General features: G+C 44.3%; 1 protein-coding gene across 1 annotated transcript in view; it reads left to right on the top strand.

The window, feature by feature from the left end:
- SCUBE2 (signal peptide, CUB domain and EGF like domain containing 2) overlaps positions 1-19,368 on the top strand; it is a 67,358-nt gene extending 47,990 nt beyond the window's left edge. The window contains exons 12-18 of the mRNA XM_026651229.2: positions 3,382-3,552; positions 6,232-6,399; positions 7,926-8,087; positions 9,411-9,608; positions 12,315-12,467; positions 17,222-17,301; positions 18,180-19,368. Of these exons, the coding sequence (XP_026507014.1) occupies positions 3,382-3,552; positions 6,232-6,399; positions 7,926-8,087; positions 9,411-9,608; positions 12,315-12,467; positions 17,222-17,301; positions 18,180-18,332 (1,085 nt within the window). The 3' untranslated portion in view covers positions 18,333-19,368. The remainder of the gene's footprint in view (positions 1-3,381; positions 3,553-6,231; positions 6,400-7,925; positions 8,088-9,410; positions 9,609-12,314; positions 12,468-17,221; positions 17,302-18,179) is intronic.
- Positions 19,369-27,626: the final 8,258 nt, after the last annotated feature.

The raw sequence follows: 27,626 nt of genomic DNA, 5'->3' as shown, positions 1-27,626 counted from the left end.
TGGAGAGCTGCGCTGTGAAGGGTAGGGATACCATATTTTAACATTCAAAAAATAGGACACTCCACAGGGAGGGAGGGTAGCCCCACCCTGCCACCATCCACCCCCTCTGACTGCCCCCCACAGAAACCCCAACCCATCCAACCCCCCTTCTCCCTGTCCCCTGATCACCCACTCCTGGGACCCCTGCCCCTAACTGCCCCCAGGATCCCACCCCCTATCTAAGCCTCCCTTCTCCTTGTCCCCAACTGCCCCCTCCTGAGGCCACCCCAACTTCCCCCCTAGGATCCCACCCCCTACCTGTCCCCTGACAAATCCCCGGGACTCCCATGCCTATCCAACCGCTGCCTGTCCCCTGACTGCCCCCCCAACCCCTGACCCATCTAACCCCCCCCTTCTCCCTGCCCCTGACTGCCCCCCCCGGACCTCTGCCCCATCCAACCCCCCAGTCCTCTTACTGTGCCACTCAGACCAGCATGTCTGGCTCCGCGCAGCGCCAGACACACTGCTGCATACATGCTGCCGTGCTCCCCTGCGGAGCCACAGCCCCCTCCGCCCCCCCAGCACCTGCCTTCCAGATTTGAACACCTCAAAATTCAGGAGTGCTCAAGCTCAGTTTGGGCAGCTGTTACTTCATTTCTCCCAAACCAAATATACTGATCCACTGTAACTGCTGTAGAAAAAGTAGGATAAAATTGAGCAAGAAATGCTACCCAGTGGTTATTAGGACTGGAATTGCTATTTTCAACAGTGTTTGTTTGTTTGTTTGTTTAAAAGGAAGACAGTGATATTGCATTGGCAAATTCCCCATAGAAAGAAAGAGGGGAAGAAAAGAATAATAAAGGCACCTCAACTTTTCCTCATTTATGTAGGACAGTCTTATAATATGCATCCAGATATCCTCCAATCACACAAGCTGAAAATTGTTCCACTTTACTGCAGTTCTGTAACCATATGGGAACCAATCCTGTCTGTGTTCTGTGCACATCTAAAATTCATGCTGAATGACCTGCTGTGAGAGCGAGTTACCAGTGACCCAGGGCTGCAGCGGAAGGAGGGTGCAGGTGGGGGAGGGGGGGAGAGAGCCCAGGGCTGGGGCGGCAGGAGGTGTGTGTGTGGGGCAATGGTGAGGGGGAATGAGGGAGCCCAGAGCTGGGGCGGCAGGGGGTGTGGGTGGGTGGGGAGAGCCCAGGGATGGGGCAGCAGGGGGGTGCGGCGAGGAGCCCAGGGCTGGGACTGGGGGCAGCCAAAAATTTTTTTGCTTGGGGCGGCAAAAAACCTAGAGCCGGCCCTGCCTCTGTGGCTGGAAGGGTTTCACCCCATGTCATTTAATTGATGAAAATCTTAAGGGATGATGGAGAGTTGAATGATGAGGTTTGTGGCTTGTTTTGTGAAATCTTTATCTCCCCTCCAAAAAGGGCCGAACATGTCATTTTTTCTCTCCATCATATTTAGCAAAACAACCGCCAGAATGCTAAAATTATGGAGTGGGCAAGGGTTATGCACATAGGTGCAAGGCTGATTTGGGGATGCCATTTTGAAATTAATGCCCCCAACACGAATGAGTGCTCAGGAAATTACTTCACAGCCTAGATGGCGGGGGGCCAAACTTTGCTCTTGGTTACACTCCTGCAGAGAGAAGACTGCAGGGATGTGACCAAAGCAGAATTTGGCTCTTGGTGAGCTACTGCCTGGCCTGTTGTTATTTTAGGGGGAAGGAATGAATGTTTACAATGTTCCCCTTCTCTTTATGACATATACAATTTAAAAAGCATGCTTGTTAGAGCTGGGCAGGAATTTTCTGTCAAAATGTTTTTTGACGGAAAATGTAGTTTCAGCAAAACTGAAGTTTTTCCCTGGGAAAAATGCTGACATTTTTTGATTTGCAGTTGGAAAATTCAAAACTAAATATTTTGTTTTGGGTTGGGTCGACCTGAAATGAAATAATTTGATTTGTTGAACTGAATCAAAACATTTCATTTTGGGTCAGTTTGACATTAATCTGAGTCTCGCATGCTTCTGCAGTTCTAGTTTGGGTGCCTTGTGCTCCCATTTTTTCTGTGGGGCAGACCCCCTGCCTGGACTACATCTCTTCTGACTCACCACAGTCTCCTATCTGGTTGAGTCAACACGGTGCCTCACGGAAGTTATGTGGTGATGCTGCATCCTGGGAGATGTAGTCTGGCGAGCCTAGCCCATAGAGGACAATAGCGACCTCATGAGGCACTCGAATTACAACTCCCATAAGGCACGGCAGCATTTTGGGGGGGCACAGATTAACATAGAACTGAGTTGAAATTAAACTTTCTGATTCAGTTCAACAAACAGAAATAAAATATTTAAATTTGTACTTCCTCCATTGTCAGCCCTTTGAAGCCTCTCCCCTGGTTTTAAACTGGCTCATGACCTTCTTCCTGATCCAGCACCGTTTCTGACAATGGTATCCTTTGGGAGTTTTTTTGCCGGCTTTGTAAGAGCAGACTTAGTGCACTTTGAGGGCCAGACATGCCCTTTGACTAATTGTTGTCACAGATAGCTACCCTCACTAGCTTTAGTATGCCAGCTGAGGTAAGGTCTCAGGGTGTGTCACAGTCAGGGCCGGCGCTTCCACTAGGCGAACCTAGGCGGTCGCCTAGGGCAGCAGGATTCGGGGGGCAGCATTTTGCTGTCCTCGGTGGAAATTCGGTGGCAGGGGGTCCTTCCGCTCCGGGTCTTGGGCAGAAATTCGGCGGTGGGTCCTTCACTCGCTCCGGGACCCGCCGCCGAAGTGCCCCGAAGACACGGAGCGGAAGGACCCCCGCCGCCGAATGTTCAGAGGAGGAGCGCTGCCGCCTAGGGCGGCAAAAACCCTGGCGCCGCTCCTGGTCACAGTGGTGCACACACAGCTGTCTGGAGCCACCAATGAGAATTGAGTGAGTTGCCAGGGCCAACTGCGTGCAAACCATCCCCTATGGGTGTGGCTGTCGGCTATGCAGAGGTACTTCCTTTTGAACTCACCCTGTGCACTCCAGCGGGCATTGTCAGACATGGCATATTGGACTAGATGGACCATAAATCTGACACAATAGGGCAATTCCTATGTTTCAATGTCCCATATCTGTTCTGAAAATCAAAATAGTCTATACAGTCTGATGCAGTCTCTGTCACTATGCATTATACTAGAGCAATTGGTTTTCTCTTCATAGGGAACATTTCACTCTGTGCCAAATTCTAGAACATTCCCGCCCCATGCATTTTCATGGTTCTGTTTTAGTGGATTTGCCTTAGAGGTACAAGGCATCAATCTGCAAGTCATTCAGCAACCTGGTACCTGGCGATTTAACTTACTGGCTTTGAAGAACATAAATTGAATTTTGGTGACCAGATATTTTTTCCTGTCGTTAGCTAGCTGCAGTGTTGGAACATACTATGATGGGGAACAAGAACTCTGTGTTTTATGCCCTAATGGAACATACCAAGATGAGGAAGGACAAATAACTTGTCAACCTTGCCCAAGTCCTCAGAACCCAGGAAACCAAAAATTAACTGGAGCTCGTGGTATATCTGAATGTGGAGGTAAGACTGTTGCACCCTACAGAGCTAGCAAAGGCACAGAAATGATGCTGCCACTCCTTACTTCACTCACCTTGAAAGAACCATGTGTGCTATGTAAGATCACCCAGCACTCAAAAACCCTGCAGTACCTGAGAACAACGGGGTAAGTTAAAAATGGAGTGACAGCTGTGACTCAGAATTTCCCTGCTTTTTGTATGTGATTATGAAATATTGAATTCAACTCAGTTTCCTCCAGAGTGGGTTTTACAGCACATAACTACAGACGAAAGTGATTTGCCAAGACAAGTAATGTGCAAATGGCAAAGCTACTGAGAAAAAGAGATCCAGTGGAGTAGATTTCATTCAGATATACTGTGTGATCACATACATTGTGGGGTCTCAGGACATAGCTTCTGTCCTTGGATGGGTGCACAAGGCTTCGACTGAGCTCCCTGTGCGTATCTAAAGACTGTGTTGGGCCGTTACTTTGTTCAGGGGGTGTATAATGTGAAGCTAGAGATCTAAGAAAAGTCTGGAAATAAAAAGTCACACCTGATTTAAAAAATGAAATCTTAAACCAGTAAAATAACTTCAGCAAAAAAACCCAGTAAAGGAGAAGGACTTAGGAGGAAAGATGTACTCAGAGGTCACAAAACTGAGATACAGGAGATCGGGGTTCTCTTCCAGATGTCTCTGCCACAGACTTCCTGTGTGATCTTGGCAAGTGGTTTAGCCTGACTTTCAAAAGTGGTCATTGATTCTGGGTGCCTAAATTGGCTAGCTGCTTTTCAAAATGAACCTTACTATCCTTAACCTCTTCTGTACATCATTTTTCTTGTCATTAAAATGAAAGTAGTTCGTGGTGGTTTTTTTTAACCTCTTAGGGATGTTCTGAGGCTTAGTTCATTAATATTTGTGGGGCTCACAGACACTACAGAGATGTGTGCCACAGAAATACCTATAAAATAAAGAGGGACTTGAAAAGAGCCAGGAGCAAATGAATGAGTATCCATAAAATGCAGAAGGTTGGATAAAAGTGTTTTGTGTTGGAGAAATTAGAGTCAAGAATTAGGATGATATTTTTCACCATTCAGTTTCAGTATAATGAGCCAGATAACATCACTTTACCTGTTGCCTATAATACGCTAAGGAGAAGCTCATTATTAAACTGAATTTGTTAGCCATAAACAAAATTCTTCATCGTTGATCATGACCAGTAGTTAATGCCCTTTTTGTTGTTAGTCAAATATTTTGAAATGAAGCCAAGGCTAATTTAACTCCTTAACAAAACAGCCATTCACGGAATGATTTATTGGAGCTATAAACTAAAACTAACAACTGTTTATTATCGCAACAGCTCTTTAAAAGGACAACATTTCTCAGCGTGGCTGAACAACTGCAGCACTATTCTGTGTCACCCAGAGCAGTGTAATTACTTACCACTGTCATTGAAATCAATTGCTTGCTACAAATTTTGAAGACAGATTTTATTTCAGAGATTTCCATAAAGGATTTGCAGGGTCTATAGAGAATCAGTTCCGTGAGGTAAATCCTACCTTCATACCGTAGCAGAGCAAAGCAATTCAGAGTGGAGACAATATCAAAGACCCAGAGTCTGAGGGCAAGAGTATTTTGAGTCATGGACTGTGGTGCAGTATGTGTTTGTATGGAGTTTAGCACAGCCCCTGATCTGGAGTGGGGTTTCAGGGTGATACAGTAATAAAGTGTTTGTTTCATTACTAATTATTATTAATAATCATCTTATAGAATAAAAATAAATTGTGAATGCTACAAAATCTGGGTTTCTGCTACTTATAGTTTCAGTGCTAGGTTAGTTCAGCTGCCTGTTTTATAGACTCTGAGCTCAATAACAAAATGGCAGGAGAGTCTACATAATCTGCAGCTCTATGACTTAAAAATGTTATTAGTGGGCTAGTCCCATGAGAGACTTTTATAATGAAATGTGAAACTCCTCACACCAGGCTCACTGAAGAGTTCACCAATGTTTGTGAACCAGTTAGTGTTCATTTTGATGTTACAATAGGCAACTTCTATGGGGCAGGTGCTGTTTCTTGCTTCCATTTAAATGAGAAAAGCCACAGGCAGCAGGGGAACAGCGCTGTACTGGAATTGCAACTACTGTCCCTAATTCTGGCTCCCTAAAATCTGTGGAGTTCCAGCTCAGTAGGCCTCTCCCCCCTGTGTAGTGGTGGATCAGAGTGGGACTTTGTTTTGGAGTACTGCCTGTGAGTTGTACTGGAAGCCTCCCTTGCTTGATTACTTGTGTCACAGGCCCAGAGAGTTGCGTGTAGTGCAGGCAATTAGGGCTGAAAGAAAATGAGTGCAAAATAGCACTGCATTTTCCTGCATTCATTTGTGTCCATTTTGGGGACAAAAGGAAAAAGGGCTAGAATGTTGTCCTACAATTTTGAGGCAACATGTAGCAAAAACAGAACCAATTTTATTCCAAACATCATTGTATTAAAGCCTGTAAATGATTCCAGCCACGTACTTATTGAGATCTTATTTCAACCCATGTTTTGTTGCATAAAATTGGTTTCAGACTTTCATACTCCATACTTATGACCATATGTTCAAATGATTTGCACCAGCTGGGGAGCGGGTGCGTAATACTCTTTCAGCCATGATATAGTTTCCATAAAGTTCAGGTTTATGCTAATGTGTATTTACATCCTCTAGATCAGTGCTCACTGGGTGAATATTCCTCTGATGGCTTCAAGCCCTGTCTGCCATGTCCCTTTGGAACATACCAACCTGAAGCTGGCCGGACATCCTGCTTTCCATGTGGAGGAGGTCTGACAACAAAATACATCAGTGCATCAATGTTTCAGGACTGCGAGACGAAAGGTAAGATCAAGAAGAGATACAATGAACTGCAGTGCTTTGAGAGACAAACACTGTCCCTGTTGCTGTGAATGCTAAAGTTTAAAAAGGCGAAATATGTCCCCTCTTTAAAGCTATCGTCTCCCAGCATTCTCAAACTTGAGTATCATGACCCTGGCTCAAATCATGTGGGAGCTCTCTTACATCTCAAGTTTTTTGGCATTTTGGGACTACCAGATGGTCTGGCAGATATCTTGAACCTGGTCAATGATTTGTCATGACGATCTGTGAAGACAGATAGAAAAGAACATAGGAAAAACCAGGTATTAATCTCAAGGACAAAGGAGAGCTGACTGTCTCTGAGTGATGGCTGGCAGCAAGGTGGTCCCCTTAGTACCAGAATGAATAGATGCACAAGGGAGTCACACAATCATAGCAACACCAACCCTTTGGGATCACAGAGGCCAAAGTACCCAAACTGGCAAGAATGTTAATTATGTGCTGACTGGAAACCAGGGATGCGGATAAAGGAACCTAGGGTCTGACTAAAGAGCAGTAGGTTCTGAGAGATGGATCCGCAACAGTCAGAACCATTGACTAACTCCTGCAGGAAGGGAGTCCTTTATGACCAGGCTGAAAATGGAATTGGCTGGGATGCTTTGGAGCATGATTAATGGGCAGCACGTGGGTCAGAAGCCGCCCTGAAAACTTGAGTTAAGGGAGGTCCCACATAATTGGCACTTGAGCCCCAACGCTGGTGACCTAGGATGAGAATCCTGTGGTGACGGTATTTTAACGATAAAGGAGTTTCTTGTTAACATTTGCATTACAAATCATAGGTTTATTGTAAGCAGCATTGTATTTTTTTTTTTTTTTTTGCAAACAGTAATCAAAATTGGTTCTAATGGAGATGCATGGGATGTAAATCCAATGCAGGATTTTGCCCCACATCCATACAAAAAGTTCAGGAGACGTATGTAACCAGGAGGCCGGGGTTATAATGCATGATTCTAATATAGACTATTGTATCCCATAATAAGACAGTGTTGTAATGGGAGTATAACTCATTAATCGTTGCATAAGACCTGCAGAAACAAATGTACAAATCATGAAGGGCCTAATCCTCCTCCCCTTAATCATATATGTATATGTATATACAGTTAGTTTTACTCATGGCAAATCATCGGGGCTGGAACATTCAATGAAATGTTCTTTTTTTTCCACTATCTGTTATTTACTCTCTCCCCCCCGCTCCCCCACAGACAGACAGATACACATTCTTTCTCTTTCTCTCTGCTGTTTCTCACTTCTAGACAGGAAATAGCGTGTGGCACTGTGAGCTATATTCGTGGTCTCACAAAAAGAGCTATTATATTGGAAATGCAGTCAGGAGCCTAGTAGACCTTCCTTTTATTGCTGTAGCTCCACACAAGTATAACATTAGTTTTTTACTTAGCTTATAATAAGCCCTATAAAACATATATAAAGCTACTTTCTAGTGTCATAATAGCACGTTTGTAACTGTATTACATGTTTACAAACCCCTACAGTTCAATGTTCACCTGGTCATTTTTATAACACTACAACTCACCGGTGTATTCGCTGCACAGTTGGGACCTACCAACCTGAGTTTGGTCAAAATTATTGTATTTCATGCCCTGGAAACACCACTACTGATTTTGATGGATCAACAAACATAACCCAGTGTAAAAGTAAGTATCACACATGAATTTCTCAGCCAGTTAGAAATGAAAAAGGGCAGAGTCATTAGCATCCAAAACGAGTATTTTAGGGATCGAATTCAGCTTTGGTGCACGTGGGCATAACCACAGGGAAGTCACAGGAGTTGTACCTGTTTATACCACACATGAGTTACGTCCCCAGATGACTTATTGAGGTGCCCAGCTCTGTGAATGAGGCATGTAGTATTATTGTGCTATCAATAATTGAATTTTGCCAGTCTGCACATGAGAAAGATCAACCCTGGGAGCGTTGGGCCACGCTTGGGTACTGCTGGTGGATCTTGGCTTTGCCATGTAATGCAAGAGATTTGGTTGGGTTCTTAGTCTCCTTTTCTCTTTCCCTGGGCTAGCAGGGGGAGAAATGCTGCTCAGGCAACTCGCTTTGCTCTCTGGGCTTCTTAACAGTAACCTTTCCAGCTTATTACAGAACAGGTCCCAAAGGGAGTCCCAGTTGGTTTCTGAATAGTGGTGGCTGCAATGTGGGAAGCTGAGGGCATAAAGCAAGGAAAATGAGGGGAAGAGAAAATCCTCTGATGAAACCCTGACTACGTATATATCTGCTTCTGGTAGCACATCTCTTTATAAACGAAGGGCTGCAGTCGTAGGGCATGCCACAGCCCTAACAATATTATAAGGCAGCTACTGCCCAGACCTGCCCAGGTGCACAAGAAGAGTGTTCAAAACATCCTGCACGGGAGCTAGTCAGAATCCCAGTTCTTCTGCATTCGTTTCTTCAAAAGAGGCAGGGAGGGGACTCAAGGTCATGGCCTTGCATCTCCTTGACAGCAGCCAATGGAGCAGGTCTGGTTTAGGGGGCATGCACACTGCACCCTCTGAATGGATGGGGCAGAAGTCACTCTGTCCTGAGCTTTTGCAGACATTGTGCACCATATATTTGAATTTCCAATACCTTACGCCCTGTGTAGTTACTTACTCTGTGCAAAACTGAGTATAAAAATGTTACCCTGGATGTGAGTGAGTGGAGAACTCTGACATCGTCATGTTTTACATCCCCTTTGCAAGCGACTGTAGCCTCACAGCCACCGTATGCCTCTGTGCTAATAGTTAGTTCTATTCCTAATTTTATTTTTTCAGCCTTGATCTCACCATTTAAAGAAACAAAGGCAAAAGCAGGTACCAGTTTGATGTGCAGCTGACAGAGGGTGCACCTGTTTCATATACAAACAGGAATGGGTTCATATGTCTGTTGCTCTTGCTGACAATGACTGTAGAGAAGGCTCTAGATATCCCTCTCCTAATGCCCCGGCCCTGGGTGACATGTTCCTTTTTCAGATAGACACTGTGGAGGTGAACTTGGAGATTTTACTGGATACGTTGAATCCCCAAACTATCCTGGGAATTACCCTGCGAACATTGAATGTACGTGGACTATAAATCCACCTCCTAAGCGCCGCATTCTGATTGTGGTTCCAGAAATATTTCTGCCAATAGAAGATGAATGTGGAGACTACCTGGTGATGCGAAAAAGTTGTAAGTCTGAAATATCTTCCAAACCATACAATGTCTGTCTTTCCAATGGACCTCAGTGTGAAGAACAGAATTCTCCTGCTTATTCCACGCCTGGTGCATAAACTAAAAACCAGTCACCTAAAGCCTAGTTCTAAAGAGTAGAGAAATAGGTTTCATTTGGCAATGAATTTGGAAATCCTTTCCAACAGCATCGTCATGTGGAATTAGGTCCAGATGAATCAAGGGCCTAAAGCTGAAATGTGCCATTGATCTTTGTGAGAAACCTTTGTCGGAGTCTGCTTCCACACCTTCATATAGCATTTATAAGGGCTGATGAATGGTAAAGAATTATGGGTGCTTTTACCTCTAGGTGAGCCCTGCCCAGGTTGGACCGATACTAATACCATCCGGATTGAGGCCCATTCCACTTGTACCAATCAACAAGATGGAATTCAATAAAGACAAGTGCAAAGTACTACACGTAGGAAGGAAAAATTAAATGCACAGTTACAAAATGAGGAATAACTAGTGAGGTGATAGTACTGCTGGAAAGAATCTGAGGGTTATAGAGGATCATAAATTGAACATGAGTCAACAGTGTGATGCAGTTGAGGAAAAGACTAATATAATTCTGGGTGTGTTAACAGGATTATCGTATGTAAGACACAGGAGATAATTGTCCCGCTCACCTCTGCACTGGTGAGGCTTCAGCTGGAGTGCTGTCAAGTTCTGGGTGCCGCACTTTCAGAAAGATGTGAATAAACTGGAGAGAGTCCAGAGGAGAGCAACAAAAATGATAAAAGGGTTAGAAAACCTGACCTGTGAGGAAAGGTTTAAAAAAAGCTGGGCCTATATAGTCTTGAGTTAAAAAAGATCTGGGGAACCTGATAACAGTTTTCAAATATGTTAAAGGTTGTTATAAAGAGGGCGGTGATCAGTTGTTCTCCATGTCCACTAAAGGTGGGACAAGTAGTAATGGGCTTTATCAGCAGCAAGGGAGATTTAGAGTAGATATTAGGAAAAGCTTTTTCACTACAAGGGTAGTTATTCTCTTGAATAGGCTTCCAAGGGAGGTTGTGTATTTCCCATCATTGGAGGTTTTTAAGAACAGATTGGACAAACACCTGTCAGAGATGCTCGAGGCTTACTTGGTCCTGCCTCCAGGCAGGGGTCTGGACTTGATGACCTCTCAAGGTCCCTTCCACCCCTACATTTCTGAGTCTGATTCTACATGTGCTGTGGAGACACCATTTCAGTTTCTGGCGCTGGCACATTTCACAAGCAATATGTTTTTAAAAAGCTAAAAGAAAAGAAGAAAAAAAATGTTTTATGAAAATAATTATGGGGCCAAGTTATATGGTCAGGGTATGAGCAAGCCTCCAATTTGCTTCACAGGGATCAAGGTGGCAGAGGCCCTCTTACCAACTGCAGGTCACCTGGTAAAGAAAAAACAGAGCCTGCACTGACCAGTCACTCCCCTGATGCCCCTCCTCCACAAACCATTCATCGGGCTACAGTAGGGCTGTAGTAACACCTCTCAAGCTGCCCAGCGCCAGTGGGATAAAGAAGCTTGAACTGAGAACTGATGTGATTCTGTTAAGGGATTGTGGAGATCGGACACAAGCACTCTGTCCACAAACAAGTCCTCAATTCCTGCAGCTCTGGTTCCCCGGTGCCTGCACTCAGGATATGTCTACGCAGCAGAAGCTGGCCTACCCGAGCTCGGTTGAATCCAGCTAGTGCAGGTAACAAGCAGTGAACACAGCACTGTGCAGGCTTCTGAGAGAGCAAGTGACCAGAACACCTACCCAGGGCCTGTTCTGCGCTTGTACTACCCATGCTGCGCTGTCTCCATTGCTTGTTACCTGCGCTAGCTGGATTCAAACTAGCTCAGGTAGGCTAGTCCATGCACAGCTTTTTTCTGTGTATACATACTCTTAGGCACTGGGCTGGGCTGTCTCCTGATTCGGTCAGCCTGCCACACTGCCAGATAACCTGTTGTCTGGGAGATTGCACCTCCCAGAGGCCAGATGAATTTTCTCTGCAAAGAGCCCTAAAGTATTTCAGCTAATAACTGCAGTTATCCTTTCAATTAGACTCTTGGGGTGGAAGTTGGTCTCCTGTAGCTGAGAGCAGAATTTGGCTCTGGCTATTGCCCAAAACAGTTCAGACTAACCGCAAAATCTCGGCACACTAATGCTTGTAAAACGAGGGGTAAAACTGCACTTATTTAACTTGTTGTATTCTGGTTATCCTCCTACCATAAAAGCATTTTTGTCATGATAGGTTAATGTGTTTTTTAATCGCTAAGTAACTGAAGAGTTAAGAACATAAGAACGGCCCTACTGGGTCACACCAAAGGTCCATCTAGCCCAGTATCCTGTCTTCTGACAGTGGCCAGCGCCAGGTGCTCCAGAGGGAATGAACAGAACAGGCAATCATCAAGTGATCCATCCCCTGTCGCCCATTCCCAGCTTCTGGCAAACAGAGGCTAGAGACACCATTACTGCCCATCCTGGCTAATAGCCATTGATGGATCCAGCTCCATGAATTTATCTAGTTCTTTTTTGAACCCTGTTATTGTCTTGGCCTTCACAACATTCTCTGGTAAGGAGTTCCACAGGTTGACTGCGCGTTGTGTGAAGAAATATTTCCTTTTATTTGTTTTAAACCTGCTGCCTATTAAGAGTTGTCTGACAGCTGCATATTGTCCATTTTCTTTGGAAGCTTCCTCCAATTCTGTGACCACATATGAAACCTGCCAAACCTACGAACGCCCTATAGCTTTCACATCTAGGTCTAAAAAACTGTGGATCCAGTTCAAGTCGAATGAAGGGAATAGTGCCAAAGGATTCCAGGTGCCTTATGTAACATACGATGGTAAGTTGCTACTAACAGGTGTTAAGTAACGTATAATATTACAGTGGGAATTTGAATCTTTCAATCCCTGGAGGGTAGGTGGAGCACATTATAAGATGGATAGAACTCTCAAAAAATGGAACCCTTCCAGTTTGGGGCATTGACACTTAGACTATGTTTATTGCTGGTCTAACATGAGGGCCATGAGAATGTTAGCGTAGACTGGCCGTTGGCATTTTTACCACTGTGTTGTCAAACTCTGCTCAGAGACAGTCTAGATGACTAGGTGGATAAAACACTTCTGGCTGGTGTATGCTAGTGCTTCCATTCATGTTCTGCTAGCACTGATGGAGCTGCAAAAATGTCAGTGTATACAAAGCCCTAGGCGTGCTTTGCCCTGTTGTTTCACAAACTGCAAATTAACATTTTGGGCGAAGTTTTAGAGCCTTTTTTTTTTTTGCTAATTTCATAATATAGTAAATAGTGTAAAAGAGAGACACAAAAACATGCAAGGAAAAGATGCTCCTTTGCAATAGGTTATTACAATAGTAACAGTGAATAGCCTTTGAATCTTTTGTTAGTTAACTTGGCACCCAAGTACAGGTCTCCTGATAAGCAGGTGAAATTGGACATGATTTGCTCCCTGAATACTTGTGCTCTTTGGGTCAGTATGGGATAAGTCTGTAGAAACTTGGAGCTTCACAGAAAGAAACAATACCCTGTCTCATCTGAATTTATTGCCATTCCCAGGGCTTATCCCTGTATGATTTTGGGAGTATTTCTTAAAATGTGACAATCGAAGCATTGAGTTTGACTGACTTTACTTCTATTAGAGTCTGCTTTTATTTATTTTAATGCACTTTGCTTGCATCTCAACATAGAAAGTTTTTGCATGTTTATACATTGTAAAATCAATGTGTTTCCAGTGACAAAAAATATGATGCTATGCTTATCTGGCATTAAATTCACTTAGCCAAGCAGTTGGATGAACGGAGGACTTAATGTAATTGCACATAAACAACTCCCACCTCCGTACTGCAGATTATGACAGTCTGATTGTCAGCTTGTAAAATTTTCCAACAAGAACTTTCATACTTCCTCCTCTTATGCATGGAAACCGCTCCCTGTAAATATCCACAAAGCTACCTCGGTGTCCTTTAAATCACTCCTTAAAACTGCCCTGTGCCTGCTGCCTACAAAAACTCAACAGTAGTTAGGCAGCTGGCATGCTCTGACCACTGCCTATTCTGTTGACCAGTATTGTCTCTTAGTGTCCTTGTGCTCCTCTCCCTCCTCCCCCACCCCTCGTCTATATCTGCTTGTTGTCTGATTTTTTACTTTGGTTATAAGCTCCTTGGGGCACAGACTGTCTGTTATATGTCTGTCAAGTCCTAGCACAAAAAGGTCCTGGCCTGTAGGTGCTACCACAGTAGAAATAATAATGTGTTGACGTGACACTTAAAGACTTACGCACTGAAATCTTCATCCCTGACATGGCCAAATTTGGTCTTGCTGCACTCAGTGGCATTCATTTTGGTTCTGATCAGATCCCACTGAAGACAATGGAAGTTGTATCAGGCCCTTTATATATGAGTAGCAGTTATTACAGCAATAGGCGTCCTAGCAATACCATAGTTATAGATTTAGATAGCTTGATAGCTTGAAAATGGACCAGGGGACTTAAGCCTGTTTCCAATAACTGGGATTTTTGAAGAAATGATGTTCCATTAATTGGGGTCCCACTGTAACTGGAACCACTGGTGGCTTAGAGTGGTACAACCGTCAGATTTTAACCTGGTCATCCTGAGGCTGGATTCCACAGCAGTATTATTGGCCAAGGGTGATCGTTAGATTGTGTTGGAGGGTAATGAGACACTGTTCAGGTTGAATCAGGATTTTCAATTCAATTCTGATTTGTTAATCTCATCTCCAAGGAACCCATACAATCTTCCCCTGAATTCAACAGACAGTGAGAATTTGTGCTGCATGGCTTAAGAGGTGCAGCACAGAAACTCACAGCCTGGGGCCGGGGGCTAAGCTGGCTTTAAGATACCTTTATGCTCCCTGATTCTGGGGTTGCTCCAGGGACTAGACTGGCCCCTAGCATAAATTATTTTAAACAGCTTCTGAGAGCTGCTGTAATTTGTGATACTCCACAGCATGGGCTGCTAATAGGCAGCTCCACAGCATGCAACAGATGATGACCCTTGTAGCTGACCTAAACTATGGGGACTCTCCTCCCAGCCCTGGCTCCCCATATGCCCCATACACCAGGGCTTGCAGGGGGCAGTCCTGGGAATTCTTCCCCAGCCAGTCTGGAGCTTTGAGAGCCCCTTCACTCTAGGCCCCTGTATCCAGCACACTGAGGCGGCTGCAGGGGTGAGACCTCATCCAGATGTGATCTTTGGGGTCTGATTACATTTTCTCCAAAGGAATGAGGAGCAGAGGATTTACTATGAACACAAACCCCTTAAAAACTGCCTGCTTCTGAAATTGTCGGTGTGGAATCTCATCTTTGTTTGGAGCCCTTTTGTGAAGATGCTTTTTGACCCGACACCTTCAAACTGTGCTGCGCATGGGCGGCGGGTATAATAGGCAAGGAGAGGCCATGGCTCCCCTAGCACAGCCGTTCCTGTCGCCCGACACCTGGGCCGTGGTTCCTCCCCCGCCCCCGCCTCTTCCCCTCTAAGGGCTTATCTACCATGGCCATTAACAGCGCTGCAACTTTCTCGCTCAAGGGTGTGAAAAAACACACCCCTGAGCGCAGCAAGTTGCAGCGCTATAAAGTGCCAGTGTAAACAGTGCCCCAGCGCTGGGAGCTACGCCTCTCGTGGAGGTGGTTTTTTAGAGCACTGGATATGGAGGCAAGCGGCGAGAGCTGCACGGCACGTATGGGGGGTGTCTCGTGGCGGGTGGGGGAGGTCCAGCAGTGGGGTGAGGATTTGAGCAGCAGATGGGCAAGCGGCAGGTGGGCGAGGGAGGAGGTGAGTGGAGGGGGGACCTCACAGGGTTGATGAAGAGGTGAGTGGCAAGTCAGTGGTGGGCCGAGGCGGGGCCTGGGGCAAAGCAGGGGTGGAGTGTGGGCGGGGCTGTGGCAGAAGAGGTGGGACAAAGAGCTAGCCTCCCCCAGGGGAAGTTTCACCCGCCGCCCCTGGTGCTGCACATTCATGCCAGTGCCCCACTAACTCCAAAGGGGGGCTTGAGCCGCACAGATTGGTGATTGAGAGCCGACCGCTGAAGGGAACCCGGCCGAGCTCCAGCTGCTGTGGTTTAGAAAGGCAGCATATGGTGATTCACAGAACGTGCAGTGAACCACTCTGCCTGTGAAACCTCAACAGAGAGGAAGGCGGGAGCTGTAGCAGAGGGCAGCGTAGGAGTGGAGCTAAGAACTCCCCTTTGGTGCAGTCTCTCCTGAAGCTCACAGGCTTTGATGGAGGCTGATGTGCTGGGGCAGTGGAGTGCTGCAGTTAGCAACACCCTCCCTGCCAGCATTTCTGAAGAGGACTAGAGATGCTCCCCGTGCCCTTCTCTCCTACCCTGCAATGGAAGATGCACCAGGACTCAGCCCCATCCCAGGGGCTGGCTGCTGTGCCACTTCTCCGTTCCTGTGGCTGTGAGAGGAGGTGGGGGGAACCCTCCTCCTCCCAACAACCTCTCCTGTCAGCAGCATCTTTCCTTTGGTGGCAGGGATGCACATCTGATGAGCCTTAGGAAGCTGGTCAGGCTGTGTGAGGGACACACAGTACTGCACACAGGGCTGGATTTACACTTTATGCGCCCCTAGGCATAGCATCTTCAGCGCCTCCCTTGCCTACAGCTGACTTTCGTGTTTTCCGTAAAAAATGAAACTTTTCATCCACGTGTAACTTTTAGGCACCCCTAGAATGCCAGCGCCCCTAGGCACATGCCTACTGTGCCTAATTGGAAATGCGACTCTGACTGCACACATTCATCTCCTTCACCCTTAACTCCAACCTCATGCTTACCCTTAAAACTTCCCAAATCTCATCCCTTCACCTGGAATCCCAGGGGTGAAATCCTGGCTCCATTGAAGTCAATGGCAAAAACACACATTGACTTCAGTGGGGCCAGAGCTTCACCCCAGATGTCTCCTCTGCACCCGTGTCACTGTTGGTGAGGTTGGAGTTAAGGCTTTGTCAGACAGCGTGAGTGAGGTGTAACATTTCCCTGTACCCACTGGGAGCAGAAGGCCCTTCTCTGGTTGGCTGCAGTGTCTTACCGACAGTGGGTAATTCATTGGTTGGGGGAAGACCTTGCCCTTAGCTTGGAGTTTCCTTCCTTTTAAGGCTTTTGTTGCCTGGGAGGGTTTTGCCCTGGATCAACTGTAACTGCTCTTTAAGAAAGTTTTTGATTATTATATGAAGAAGCCAGCAAAAGATTCAGAATATTTAAAGATGGATTTGGTGTGGATTTCTTTAGCAACATAATAAGTTTGAAGCATGCCACATGGTTACAGTACAGAGCTGTCCCAGGCTGCTGCTGCTTTCTTTTGCCTTTGACAGATGGATGATGAATAGCTCAGCTTGTGTCCTCCTAATAAATAGTACAGTGTATTTATAGAAGGTCATTTGGAATACCAAAGACTGCTAATTTGAGAGCCAGATGTTTGCTGTTACATGTGAACCTACACGGCCACCACCCTTCCCGTTGTGTCCAGTGGCCAGCGGCTCACTCGTGTGTTAAGGGAAGAATTTGGCCCTCATTGATTATGCAGCTGAGTCTAACAGGCAAATGCTTATATGTGTCCCCAACAGAGGATTACCAGGAGCTAATAGAAGACATAGTTCGGGATGGTAGACTCTATGCATCTGAAAATCATCAAGAGATACTTAAGGTAAATTTTCCTCTATTAAATCTTTGGTATGAAAATTAATGGAGAGATTAATACAGAATGGTAAATTACAGTTTCTTGTGCTAGTGAAGCTATTTCCCTACATGGGATTCACCTTACTGAGGCCCTCTCTTGGGGTGTCTGCATGAGCAACTTTAATGCCTTCCAAGACCTCTATACTAGCTCTATCGGTGCACACCCCTTCCCAGGCCTCAGCATCAATGAAGCCCCCTGCCTAGGGGTGAGTGGAGCAGCTGCACAAGGGTGCCTATGCATCTCTTAAGCGCCAGGAAAAGGATCTCCAGGCTGGCTTCACATAGGCCATCTTGGAAGGCTGCAGTGGGACCAAGCTTGGAGAGGGGGATATAGGCTTACATCTACTTGGATCCAATGCCCTGCACAACTGGCACGGAGAGACAATGGCGGCTATTTCAGCTCACAGAATAGCAGCCTTGAAAGAGGGAGTGAGGGCCCTGCAGTTATTAACCCTGGATTGGAGAGACTGATTTCACTTCTCTGACACACATCATACTCCACCTTATACAGAGCCCAGTACTCAGGCAAGTGGAGTAGATTTAACCCAAAAAGCACATTTTGCCTGTCAGACCTCAACTCAATACTCTGCTTTCTGTAAATGCTTGGATCTGCTAGTATTGAAATAAAGACCAGGGGCAAAAGCCTGGCTCCATTGAAGTCAGTGCAAGATTTCACCAGGATTTCACTCCAGCTGTGCAGATCTGAGAGCCCACATTAGTGATGGGAAAGTAAAAATTCCAGGCCATTGCTTCTATTAAAACAATCCGTTATGGAATCATTGGTGATTAAGTGTCGGTGACTCTGATTGTAATTTGACAGTAAAAAATCTGCCTTACCCTTTTCAGGATAAGAAGCTGATAAAGGCGTTGTTTGATGTCTTGGCACATCCGCAGAACTACTTCAAGTACACAGCACAAGAGTCTAGAGAGATGTTCCCACGATCCTTTATTCGACTGCTGCGCTCTAAAGTTTCCAGATTTTTGAGACCTTACAAATAACCGGTCCTACATTTTGAACACTAAACAGCCCCTAACGTTGCGGCAGAGCATTGTGATGGGTGGAGCTGTGTCTGAGTGTTTTGCACACTGGCAGAGAGACTGTAGGGAAGCTCTCCAATTAGCTCTTTTGCAGAGTTTGGCTTTCACAGCTAATATAAATGTTTTTGGCAAACAGAATTTTGATTCCTTTCCAGATGATCCCTTTCGGGTCACAAGATGCTCTCCGGATTAAGTGTCTGTTGGATTAGAGACTGGGAATGTTTTCTGTAATCAAATGATGCCAGGCATGATATCTTCAGAGCTCTGCCCTCTTGCTGCATCAGTAACACAAAAGCTAATAAATGTGGACGTGCTAAGTACTGCCGTGTGGCTCTGGGCTGTAATTAAGGCTTGTCACCTCCAGAAAGCTGCACTCACATTCAGTCTGTCTGAAAGTGAAAACAAGTTTGATGTCCCTCTCAAACCTTCATGGACAGGAAATTCAGAGCAGAGGTTGAAATGGTCTTAACCCAAACCAGTGAATCCAAGTTTTGCACAACATGTGATTTTCTCTCTCTGTCTCATACTAGGTACAGTACCTATGCATGGCAAAGTAAACTAAGGATGAAATTTCAGCCTGAACTCTATGGACCAGATTTACCACTGCATTGCTCCAGTTTCTGCTGATGTGTCTCTTTTGATTTCAGTGATAATATTAGAGTAAACTGGGAGTACCGCAATGATGAATCAGACCTTGATCAAACTGATCCACCAGCCAATATGGGTGCAACAGCTCCTGGAGTCCTGAGTTTGAAGAAGTGGCAGAGTGGCTATGTAACTTCTCTCTGCCAGATCCCAGTATATTTCCCGTTCCACACAGCCCCTATTCTTAGGTTTTGCTTTGGCCCTTTGAAAATGGAGAGTTATGAATGTTTATATATGGGCAACTGCAGATTAACTCCCAAATCCCATTTTAAATATTCACTTCTACATTAACCTCTCACACATCACTGTTACATCTTTCTGTGTCCCCCATTACCATAGTAATGGGCACCTCATCACAGGGGTGTTGTGTAGGGAAGTGCTATTATCCCCATTTTACAGATGGGGAGCTGAGACACAAGAGACTAAGTGGCTTGTCCATGGTCACACAGGAAATTTGGCAGAGCAGGGACTTGAACCTAGGTTTTCTGATTCCCAGGCTAATGTCGTAACCACTGCACCATCTTTCCTACAAGCTAGAAAGTTATCCTGAAAGGATCCCCATGGAGAGTTACTCTTGTTTGAACTGTTTGTGCTGGCTGACCGCAGTTCTGGGCACAGTTTAAATTTCATCATAATCTTGTGGTTGTGCACAATCTTCTCAGCAGAAGATGCTCTTGCTGCCCTGTGTAGGAGACTGTGCACAAATCCCTCCAGTCCAGAGATGGCCCCAGTATCTGTCTCTCTAGGGATTAGTCACTGGAAGTGCTGTGAGATGGAAACAGCAAGCATTTTTGAACCAAATGCTTTTACTATGTGTTTCTTTTTGAAAGATACAGGACCCTGCAAGCTGAGGTCCTGTAGTATGATCGTAACTAATGCTATATGTACTAGAGCAGGGCTCGGCAACCTTCGGCACGCGGCCTATCAGGGTAATCCACTGGCGGGCCGCAAGACATTTTGTTTACGTTGACTGTCCTCAGGCACAGCCCCATGTATCTCCCAATGGCCGTGGTTCGCCGTTCCCGGCCACTAGGAGCTGCAGAAAGTGGCGGCCAGCACATCCCTGCAGCCCGTGCCACTTCCCGCAGCTCCCATTGGCTGGGAACGGCAAACCGCAGGCACTGGGAGCTGTGGGGGGCCATGCCTGCGGACGGTCAACGTAAACAAAATGTCTCACGGCCTGCCAGCAGATTACCCTGACGGGCCGTGTGCCGAAGGTTGCCGACCCCTGTACTAGAGTTTGGAACCAAAGAATTGCTTGCAAAGACAGTAACACTCTTTTGGCTTCATTGCACTAGTGTGGGGTATATAACTATTGTATGAAAATAATATCATATTTACAGTGGAATGGATTAAACTAATGTACAAAGAGAAGACATTCAAAATCTCTTACTTGCCTTATAAGAGTAAATGAATGTCACTGAAAGGCTGTCTACCTGAATCACAATGCAATAAGATTTCAATGCTGTAGTTCTGCAGCATGCAAAACTTCCACTGGTTTCTGTGCACAAAATACCTGTAGTATTAGATTTCGATACTCCCCTTGGCTAGGATTCAAGGCCATGCCTCTGCCTCCAGACCACACTACCCATGCCCTTGCAAAGTGACTTTTTTGTAGTTTGGATGTGCTGCTGGGGATATAAACCCAGTTCATACAACTGCTATAGACCTAAGCAGCTGAAACAATTCAACTTTATTTCCCAGCGAGACATCAACCAAAATGATTGATTTAAAAGAGGGACCAAGAATAGAAAGTCCTGAAACATTCACATGTTGTATTTGTATGTTGGTGAATTTGGTGGGCCAATTCCAGTGTATGCTGGGACAATGGAAAGGCTCCTATTGACTTCACTGCTTCTCATGCTGTGTCTAAATTAATTTCTACTTCCATATTGTTTCCATATGGCAAATTTCTCCCCTAAAACCCACATGGTGGATATCAAGTCTGATATTCCATTCTCCCAGGTTGTTGTGGAGATTTCCATTGTTGTCAATGGATATTCCCAGTTTGTAGGGAGAGAATAGTATTAGAGGCAAGATCTATGTTGCTGAACTGAGTGGAGAATTCTGCCCTTTGTAAAGAAGAATCATTTTTGCTCCATGGAAATGTTTGGTTTTGGCAAATGCTTAATAGCAACGTTTGGTTTTACTTTTAGCATGACCTTTGTGCTAAACAGTATGAGCAAAATTCCACTCTGATCCACACCGTAGATTTCACTATTGATTTGCAGTGTAAAATGACTAGGGGACTCTTACCCTGAGAAATCACTTTTGCCACCTAAATATAGAGAGAATGGATCACTATATCAGAATGAAATTGTGCTTGGAATTTTAACTCCATAGTGAGGCTAGTAGTTGTAGATATAGTGCTGTAGACATTTAATTTGAGTTCTACATCGTGTTTGTAGACTGTGACTTTTTTTTTCCAGCAAGAAAGAATTCAGAAAATGTGTAACCTTATAAAACGGGATTTAACTTAAAAAAAATATTAGCACTAACTGGATGATTTACCATTTCTTGTATGAAGTGGATTCATGAGGATTGCTCTCATGACTGTAAATTATGTAAAAAGTTTCAGATTGTCACATGATACTCTCAATAAGAGAAATAAATCAGTGACTTTTGAGTTGCATGAGAAAAACACTGGATAATGTTTTCAGTTTTCTTTTATTATCAAAACTCAGACTAAAAGCTGTATAGCAAGTTATCCCACAAGGGATAAACTTCATGTCCTGGGAACATATGTTATCTTTTATTATATATTCTCTGTAATTAGTTAGTTTTCCCAGTCATCCATAATTGTACATATTTTTGAAGAACATAAAAACTGTGTTATCTTGATATTAAATATTATAATCCAATGAGGAAAATACAGAAGGGTTTATAATCTTGAAATTGACTAATATGTAGATATAAAAAGGAATTGGGTAAACTACTGGCTGCATATGTCAAAGAATGAACTATATGTAACAGCTACAAAGCATTTTGTCAGTTTATGATATAAAATTACTATAACAATAATTACTATAATAATAAAGAACTAACCAGTTTGCACAATTAATTTTAGGCTAAATCCTAGCTTCATTGAAATGTCTGGGAATTTTACCAGTGTCGTCAATGGATCCAAAGAATCATTTAGATTAAAAAAATAAAAATAAAAATCTAAACCAGGATTAGGCCAGAAGAAATTATAAATAATATGGTTCTCTATTACACAATTTAAAACTACTATTTCTTCCTATTGATTTCTGTGATGCTGAACTATGAGTATACTTTCTTTACTTGGTTGGTCAAATCCTCTTATAAAAATAATTCCTTTATAGTGCCTTCCGCTTAATTCATCCACTGGTAAGTTTGATCCTCAGTTTAATTTGATTACAACCACAGGAACTGATTTGTATTAAAATTAGCGTAGACATTTGGACTTTATTATGTTCGTTTTTGGTAGGTGTGACTGACCACTTCAATCACTATTTGTAGAAAGCTGACCTTTTAATTAATATGAAAAGACAATGTTGTAAATGAAAGAGAAGAGCATAAAGTCCAGGGAAGGTCCATGATAATAACAGGCCAACTAGAGTGAAAAGTTGAGCTATTCAGACAAGCTTTCTGACATTATAAGCACTATTATGTGCTAGGTAAACTATATACACATTGGAGGTCAAAAACCCTGTAGGACAGGGATTGTCTCTTTTTAATATCTGTACATTGCCCAGAACAATGGGGGCCTTTGGGTGCTACCATAATATAAATATTTACTGCTAATAATAAGGTAAGATCTGCAGCTTATTTAAATCCAAGTGATAGGAATGGATTTGATCAAAATAAGAGGGAAGGAATGGTACTATAATCTCTGAAAACATAACCCAAGGGTAACAGTTTGCAAATATATGTAAATTAAATAAACCATCTGGATTCTTTCAAATGCAGATAAATGATTTACTGTCTGTGTTAATTACATTCTGTAAATGAAGTAACAAAGAAAATATAAGTTTCCCTAGGTACTCTCCATGTTCTTTTTATACAGTTCCATTCGTAAATCACTCCTCATTCTGACTACAGCTTTGCCCACACAAGTACTGCTTTTTAATAATTCTGGGCCAAATTCAGACTTGGTGGAAGGAGGTGCAACTCTGTTGATATCAATGAAGCTGCATCCTCTTACACCAGGTCTCAATATGGCCCGTTACTTTTGTATGCTTCTTTTGCTCGTAGGCAAACTATTGCTCTTAGATCTGTATGGTGGCAATCAGCACTGGTATTCTGCTCTCCTGTGTAAAGCTCCAGTGGACATTAATGAAAAACCCACATGTGCAGGGAGAGCAGAATTATCTGTTCATGAGCTGATGGTATGCATGAATTAAATTCTGCCCTTAGAAGATGAGTACACATGGTTTCACTCAAAATCAATGTTAGCTGTGGATGACCTTTGAGGGTAGAATTTGGAATTATTTTATTTAATGCACTTTTCAGTCCTAAAGGAAACAAACATTTGCTGTCTAACTGCATATTTGTGTTCCTGCAGCCATTGCCAAGAGGGTGTTCTGATGAAAGAAATCCAGAATATCAAAGAATCTGTCAGGTGGTAAGCAAAGTTCTCTGGGGCCTCTATGTAGTGAAACCCATTTAGTATGCAATGAAAAATGTGAACCGGTAAAAAAAAGAAAGTTTCAACCCTTTTGTGGTCCATGTTTGTGAGCTGAAGTTTCATTCCCTAGTAGAACAACATCCATAGCATCCATAGCTGTAGCCCGCGAAAGGTTATGCTCAAATAAATTTGTTAGTCTCTAAGGTGCCACAAGTACTCCTGTTCTTTATCCATAGCATGTTTAGGGCAATCCACTATGCAGCATAGGCACCAAATTTGATCTAACTTAGGGCTGGTCTACACTACAGCTGTAAGTTGACCTAAATTATACTACTTCTGTTACGTAACTGAAGTCAACGTAATGTAGGTCAACTTTACCACGGTGTCCACACTGCACTGTGTCGATGGGAGACGCTCTCCCACCGACTTCCCTTACTCTTCTCAAGGAGCTGGAGTACAGAAGTCGACAGGAGAGCGCTCTGCCATCGACTTAGGGGTCTTCACCAGACCCACTAAATCGACACCACTGCATCGATTGCAGCAGTGCCGATCTGGCCGTAAGTATAGACAAGCTCTTACAACTGTTATCTGAGGCCCAGTCTCTTTAATGGAAAGTTTGCCTGATTAATGACTGTAGACTTAGGACCCTGGCAGGTAATATTGTCTAGTTTTTAAAAATTTACAATGAAATTTCATTTAAATGACTACCCAAAGGGGCCAGGATAAATGGTTCATGGTCTAATTTAACTAAAGTAAGGCCAAACTTTGAATTGGAAACAATTGTAATATTTTGAAGTGGTCATTTAAGACAGAAGTTGGATTGTTGAAGGTGGGCTGCAGCGTAAGTGTATTTTGTACACACATACTTTTATACGATAGTCAATGGGAATTTTGTGTGCAGAACAACCGCATGACTGGGTCCATACAAAGCGATTTTGCCTTGTACCCTTTGCGTGGCTCTAAAATGGCAAAGGTGGTTGGAATACTGTCCTGACTGTGCTCTCTTCTGTTCATTATGGTGGGAAGAAATATGCTGTGAACATAAAGCCTAGGACTAATCAATCAGAGTCGTGACTTTGTCTGGGAATCTGCATATGGGATTGAATAAAAAAGATGGAGAATATTGTGGGGCATAGGTTAGAGAGTGTATCTTTCATGAGGCTAAGATGGTGATGGGAGACTGCTATCACAGAAGCAGCCTGTAGAGATATAACTGTCATTCAGCTCAGGAGGGAAGAGACTGAAAACTCATTCAGGGCTAATAACCTTGGGATATTTAGAATATCTGAAAAGTCATGAAAAGCGGGGGAGAGCTTTATTTTGAAACAACTTATTTCAAACTCACTAACTCAGGACACACCACGTCCATTGCCATAACTCACATAGTACCACACAGCAGCTCCTCAGGTCCTGTCCTGCCAAGAATGGGTGACATGAGCAGTATGTAAATCCCCCTAAAGGCAAAACACTTGATTTGGAAAAAATATTCCATGTTTTCAGGAGGGGTTCTCAATGGAGTGTACAATCGGGAAAAGCTGTACTGATACCCAAATCAGGTTAGAGTTTGTAAAGCACTTTGAAGGTGTAACATGCTACGTAAATGCTAAGTATTATTATTTATTAGGATCCTTTAAATACATGCCAATATTGTTGCCAAAAGTAAGCTAGCAGTGTGTCAAATGCTAATAGTATAGTTTCTACAGTTTAATATCATGCATACTCAGGAAACACAGTTCATGAGACAACATCAGCTACAGCTACACAGTTGGATGTCAAACACAGAGGCTTTATCTAACATATGACTATTGGCCCCACCCAGTAGTGGTAAAGACAAATATGTACAGTACATCCAATTTATGCAGATCACACTTCACTTACACAAAGTGTATGCCATGTCTACAGCAAGTTGAGAGTAAAAGAAGATGGAGAACAAGATTTGACTTACATTTAACTACATGGCATAGGGTTTGAGTGATTTTTGTGTGTGTATGTGATGTTATTAGCGTGATTAAGCTGCACAAAAATACACAGGGCCAAATTCTGCCTCCACTTACGCCTGAGCAGCCCTCCCCAAAGCCAAGGTTAGCTGTGTATAGAAAGAACATAATTCGGCGGCAAAGGATTAAAGTTTCAGTGCTTGCTTATTATCAAGGCAATAGCCCAGATTCCCAGTGATGTTTGTTCCTGTGTAATCTACATAGTAACAGCTGTGTACTTTCCCTAACTTGCCTCAAGTCAATGTTATATGTCTTATTGTGGCCAATTGTGAGAACTGAGAGCTTTGACTGAGAGAGGCATTGTAGGATGTTAAATTGCATGAGAGCCAGGGAAGTATTGCAGTGGCGGGGCCTGAGGTTGGATGGGAGACCTTCGAGGTGTTGTAGGGCGTGGTAGCGATGGAGCAGGAGGCACTCAGTCAGTATTGGAGCAGCATGCCAGGGATACTATGCTGCTGGAAATGTTGTATTTTGGATTAGAAGTAAAACTGCAATCCTGACCCCACTGATCATTGAGAGCTTCCATGGAATGTCTGACTTGGGTCTGGCTGTGTTATCCTAATGTATTGGCCAAATTCTATATACTGTAATTCAACCCGGCCTCCCCCTGCACTGTCAATCAGATACATTCTCCCTCTTCATTTCCTGTCCTAAAGCAGCTGCTGCCTTTCAGCCCAGAGGGGGGTGCACTGCAGTGCTGGGACAAGCCTGTGAGGCCTGTGTAGGAAGGGAAACACAATCCTGCCACTCCCCTCTCAGTCCCCATGTTGGGAGGCAAGGCAACCAGTGCTGCTGTCTGCACTCCCCAGACTGCCCAGCCGGCCCCTCATAGCTCTGCCCCCAACTGCGCAGGCAGTGCCCCTCCTGGAATGGAAACCTGAGCAGAGGGCAAGCAGCGAATTGGCTGCTGAGTTAAAGGCTCCCCTGTTACACACACCTGGCAGAAGGTGAGGTGTTGCCCTGGGACAACCCACCATGTCCCTTCAGTGGAAGAGGGGAGGGATGGGGCTATCTTAGGATAGGGGCAGGGTGTGGGGTGTAGTGACAGGCATGTTGAGGGCACACTCTGAGGGTGGCATGGTAGGGGGTTTCTAGGCTAGGAAGGAGGGTGGGGGTGTAAGGGCAGGGGATGGGGGATGAGATAGGGGAATGGGGTGCTAAAGCAGGGAGGAGGGCATGTTAGTGGAGCAGGGAATGCCTTAGGGCAGGGAGAGTATGGGGGCATAATAGGGAGAATGGGGTCTTGGGGGAGGGGGCTGAGGATAGGAGTCTCCAGGAGGACATGATAAGTAAGATTACCACCTTTGAAATACAACCCCCCCAGCACTCCTTCCCCCACACCACACAAGGCAACAAACTGGTGCATGTATCTACATAGAACGTGGTCACGACCCCCCACTGCATGTTCCTTGCCTCATTCACTTGTGTTGCTCTGGTGTTAATGTTTTTTGATGTACTGGTACTGATTTGGGGGGGAAGTGATGGAAAAGCCGGGATGTTGCAAATCAATCCAAACATGATGGCACGGATGTGGTTGGGTAGCCTGCCTGGCTCGAGCAGCATAATTATTACATTTTCACTCGCATAGGTGCTAATTCTGTCAGCCAACTTACAAAAATAAAGTTGTGAAAAGGCTTTTCTCCACAGTGAGAACAGTGGTTTCATTCAGCTTAATAACTAACCGGAATGCTAGTAACTGGACTAAAGACCAGAGTCATTGCTATTTCTGTATAGTATTTAATAGAGATCGTGAATCTGTGCGTCTCTCTGTAGCATTAGGATGACAGAAGGATGCCGTGATATGGAAAACAAAAATATTTATTGGTCTCATACTTGGTATCCTTTTATAAATCTGTCTGTCTTTGCCATTTGCAGCTGGGACAGATAATCAAGACATAGTTTCTCACCTACTTGCTCCTGTGACTTCCCAACACAGTCCAGCATCTAACATAAATCATCCATAGAACACACAAGAGTATGAGCTGTGAGAATGTGGCCTTCCCCTACCCCTACTGTATCATTACA

Source organism: Terrapene carolina, unplaced genomic scaffold (genome assembly GCF_002925995.2).
Source record: "Terrapene carolina triunguis isolate 2854851 unplaced genomic scaffold, T_m_triunguis-2.0 Scaffold96, whole genome shotgun sequence".
Classification (NCBI taxonomy): domain Eukaryota; kingdom Metazoa; phylum Chordata; order Testudines; family Emydidae; genus Terrapene; species Terrapene triunguis.
Note: the sequence above shows the minus strand (reverse complement) of the source record. Positions and strands in the feature narration are given on the sequence as shown.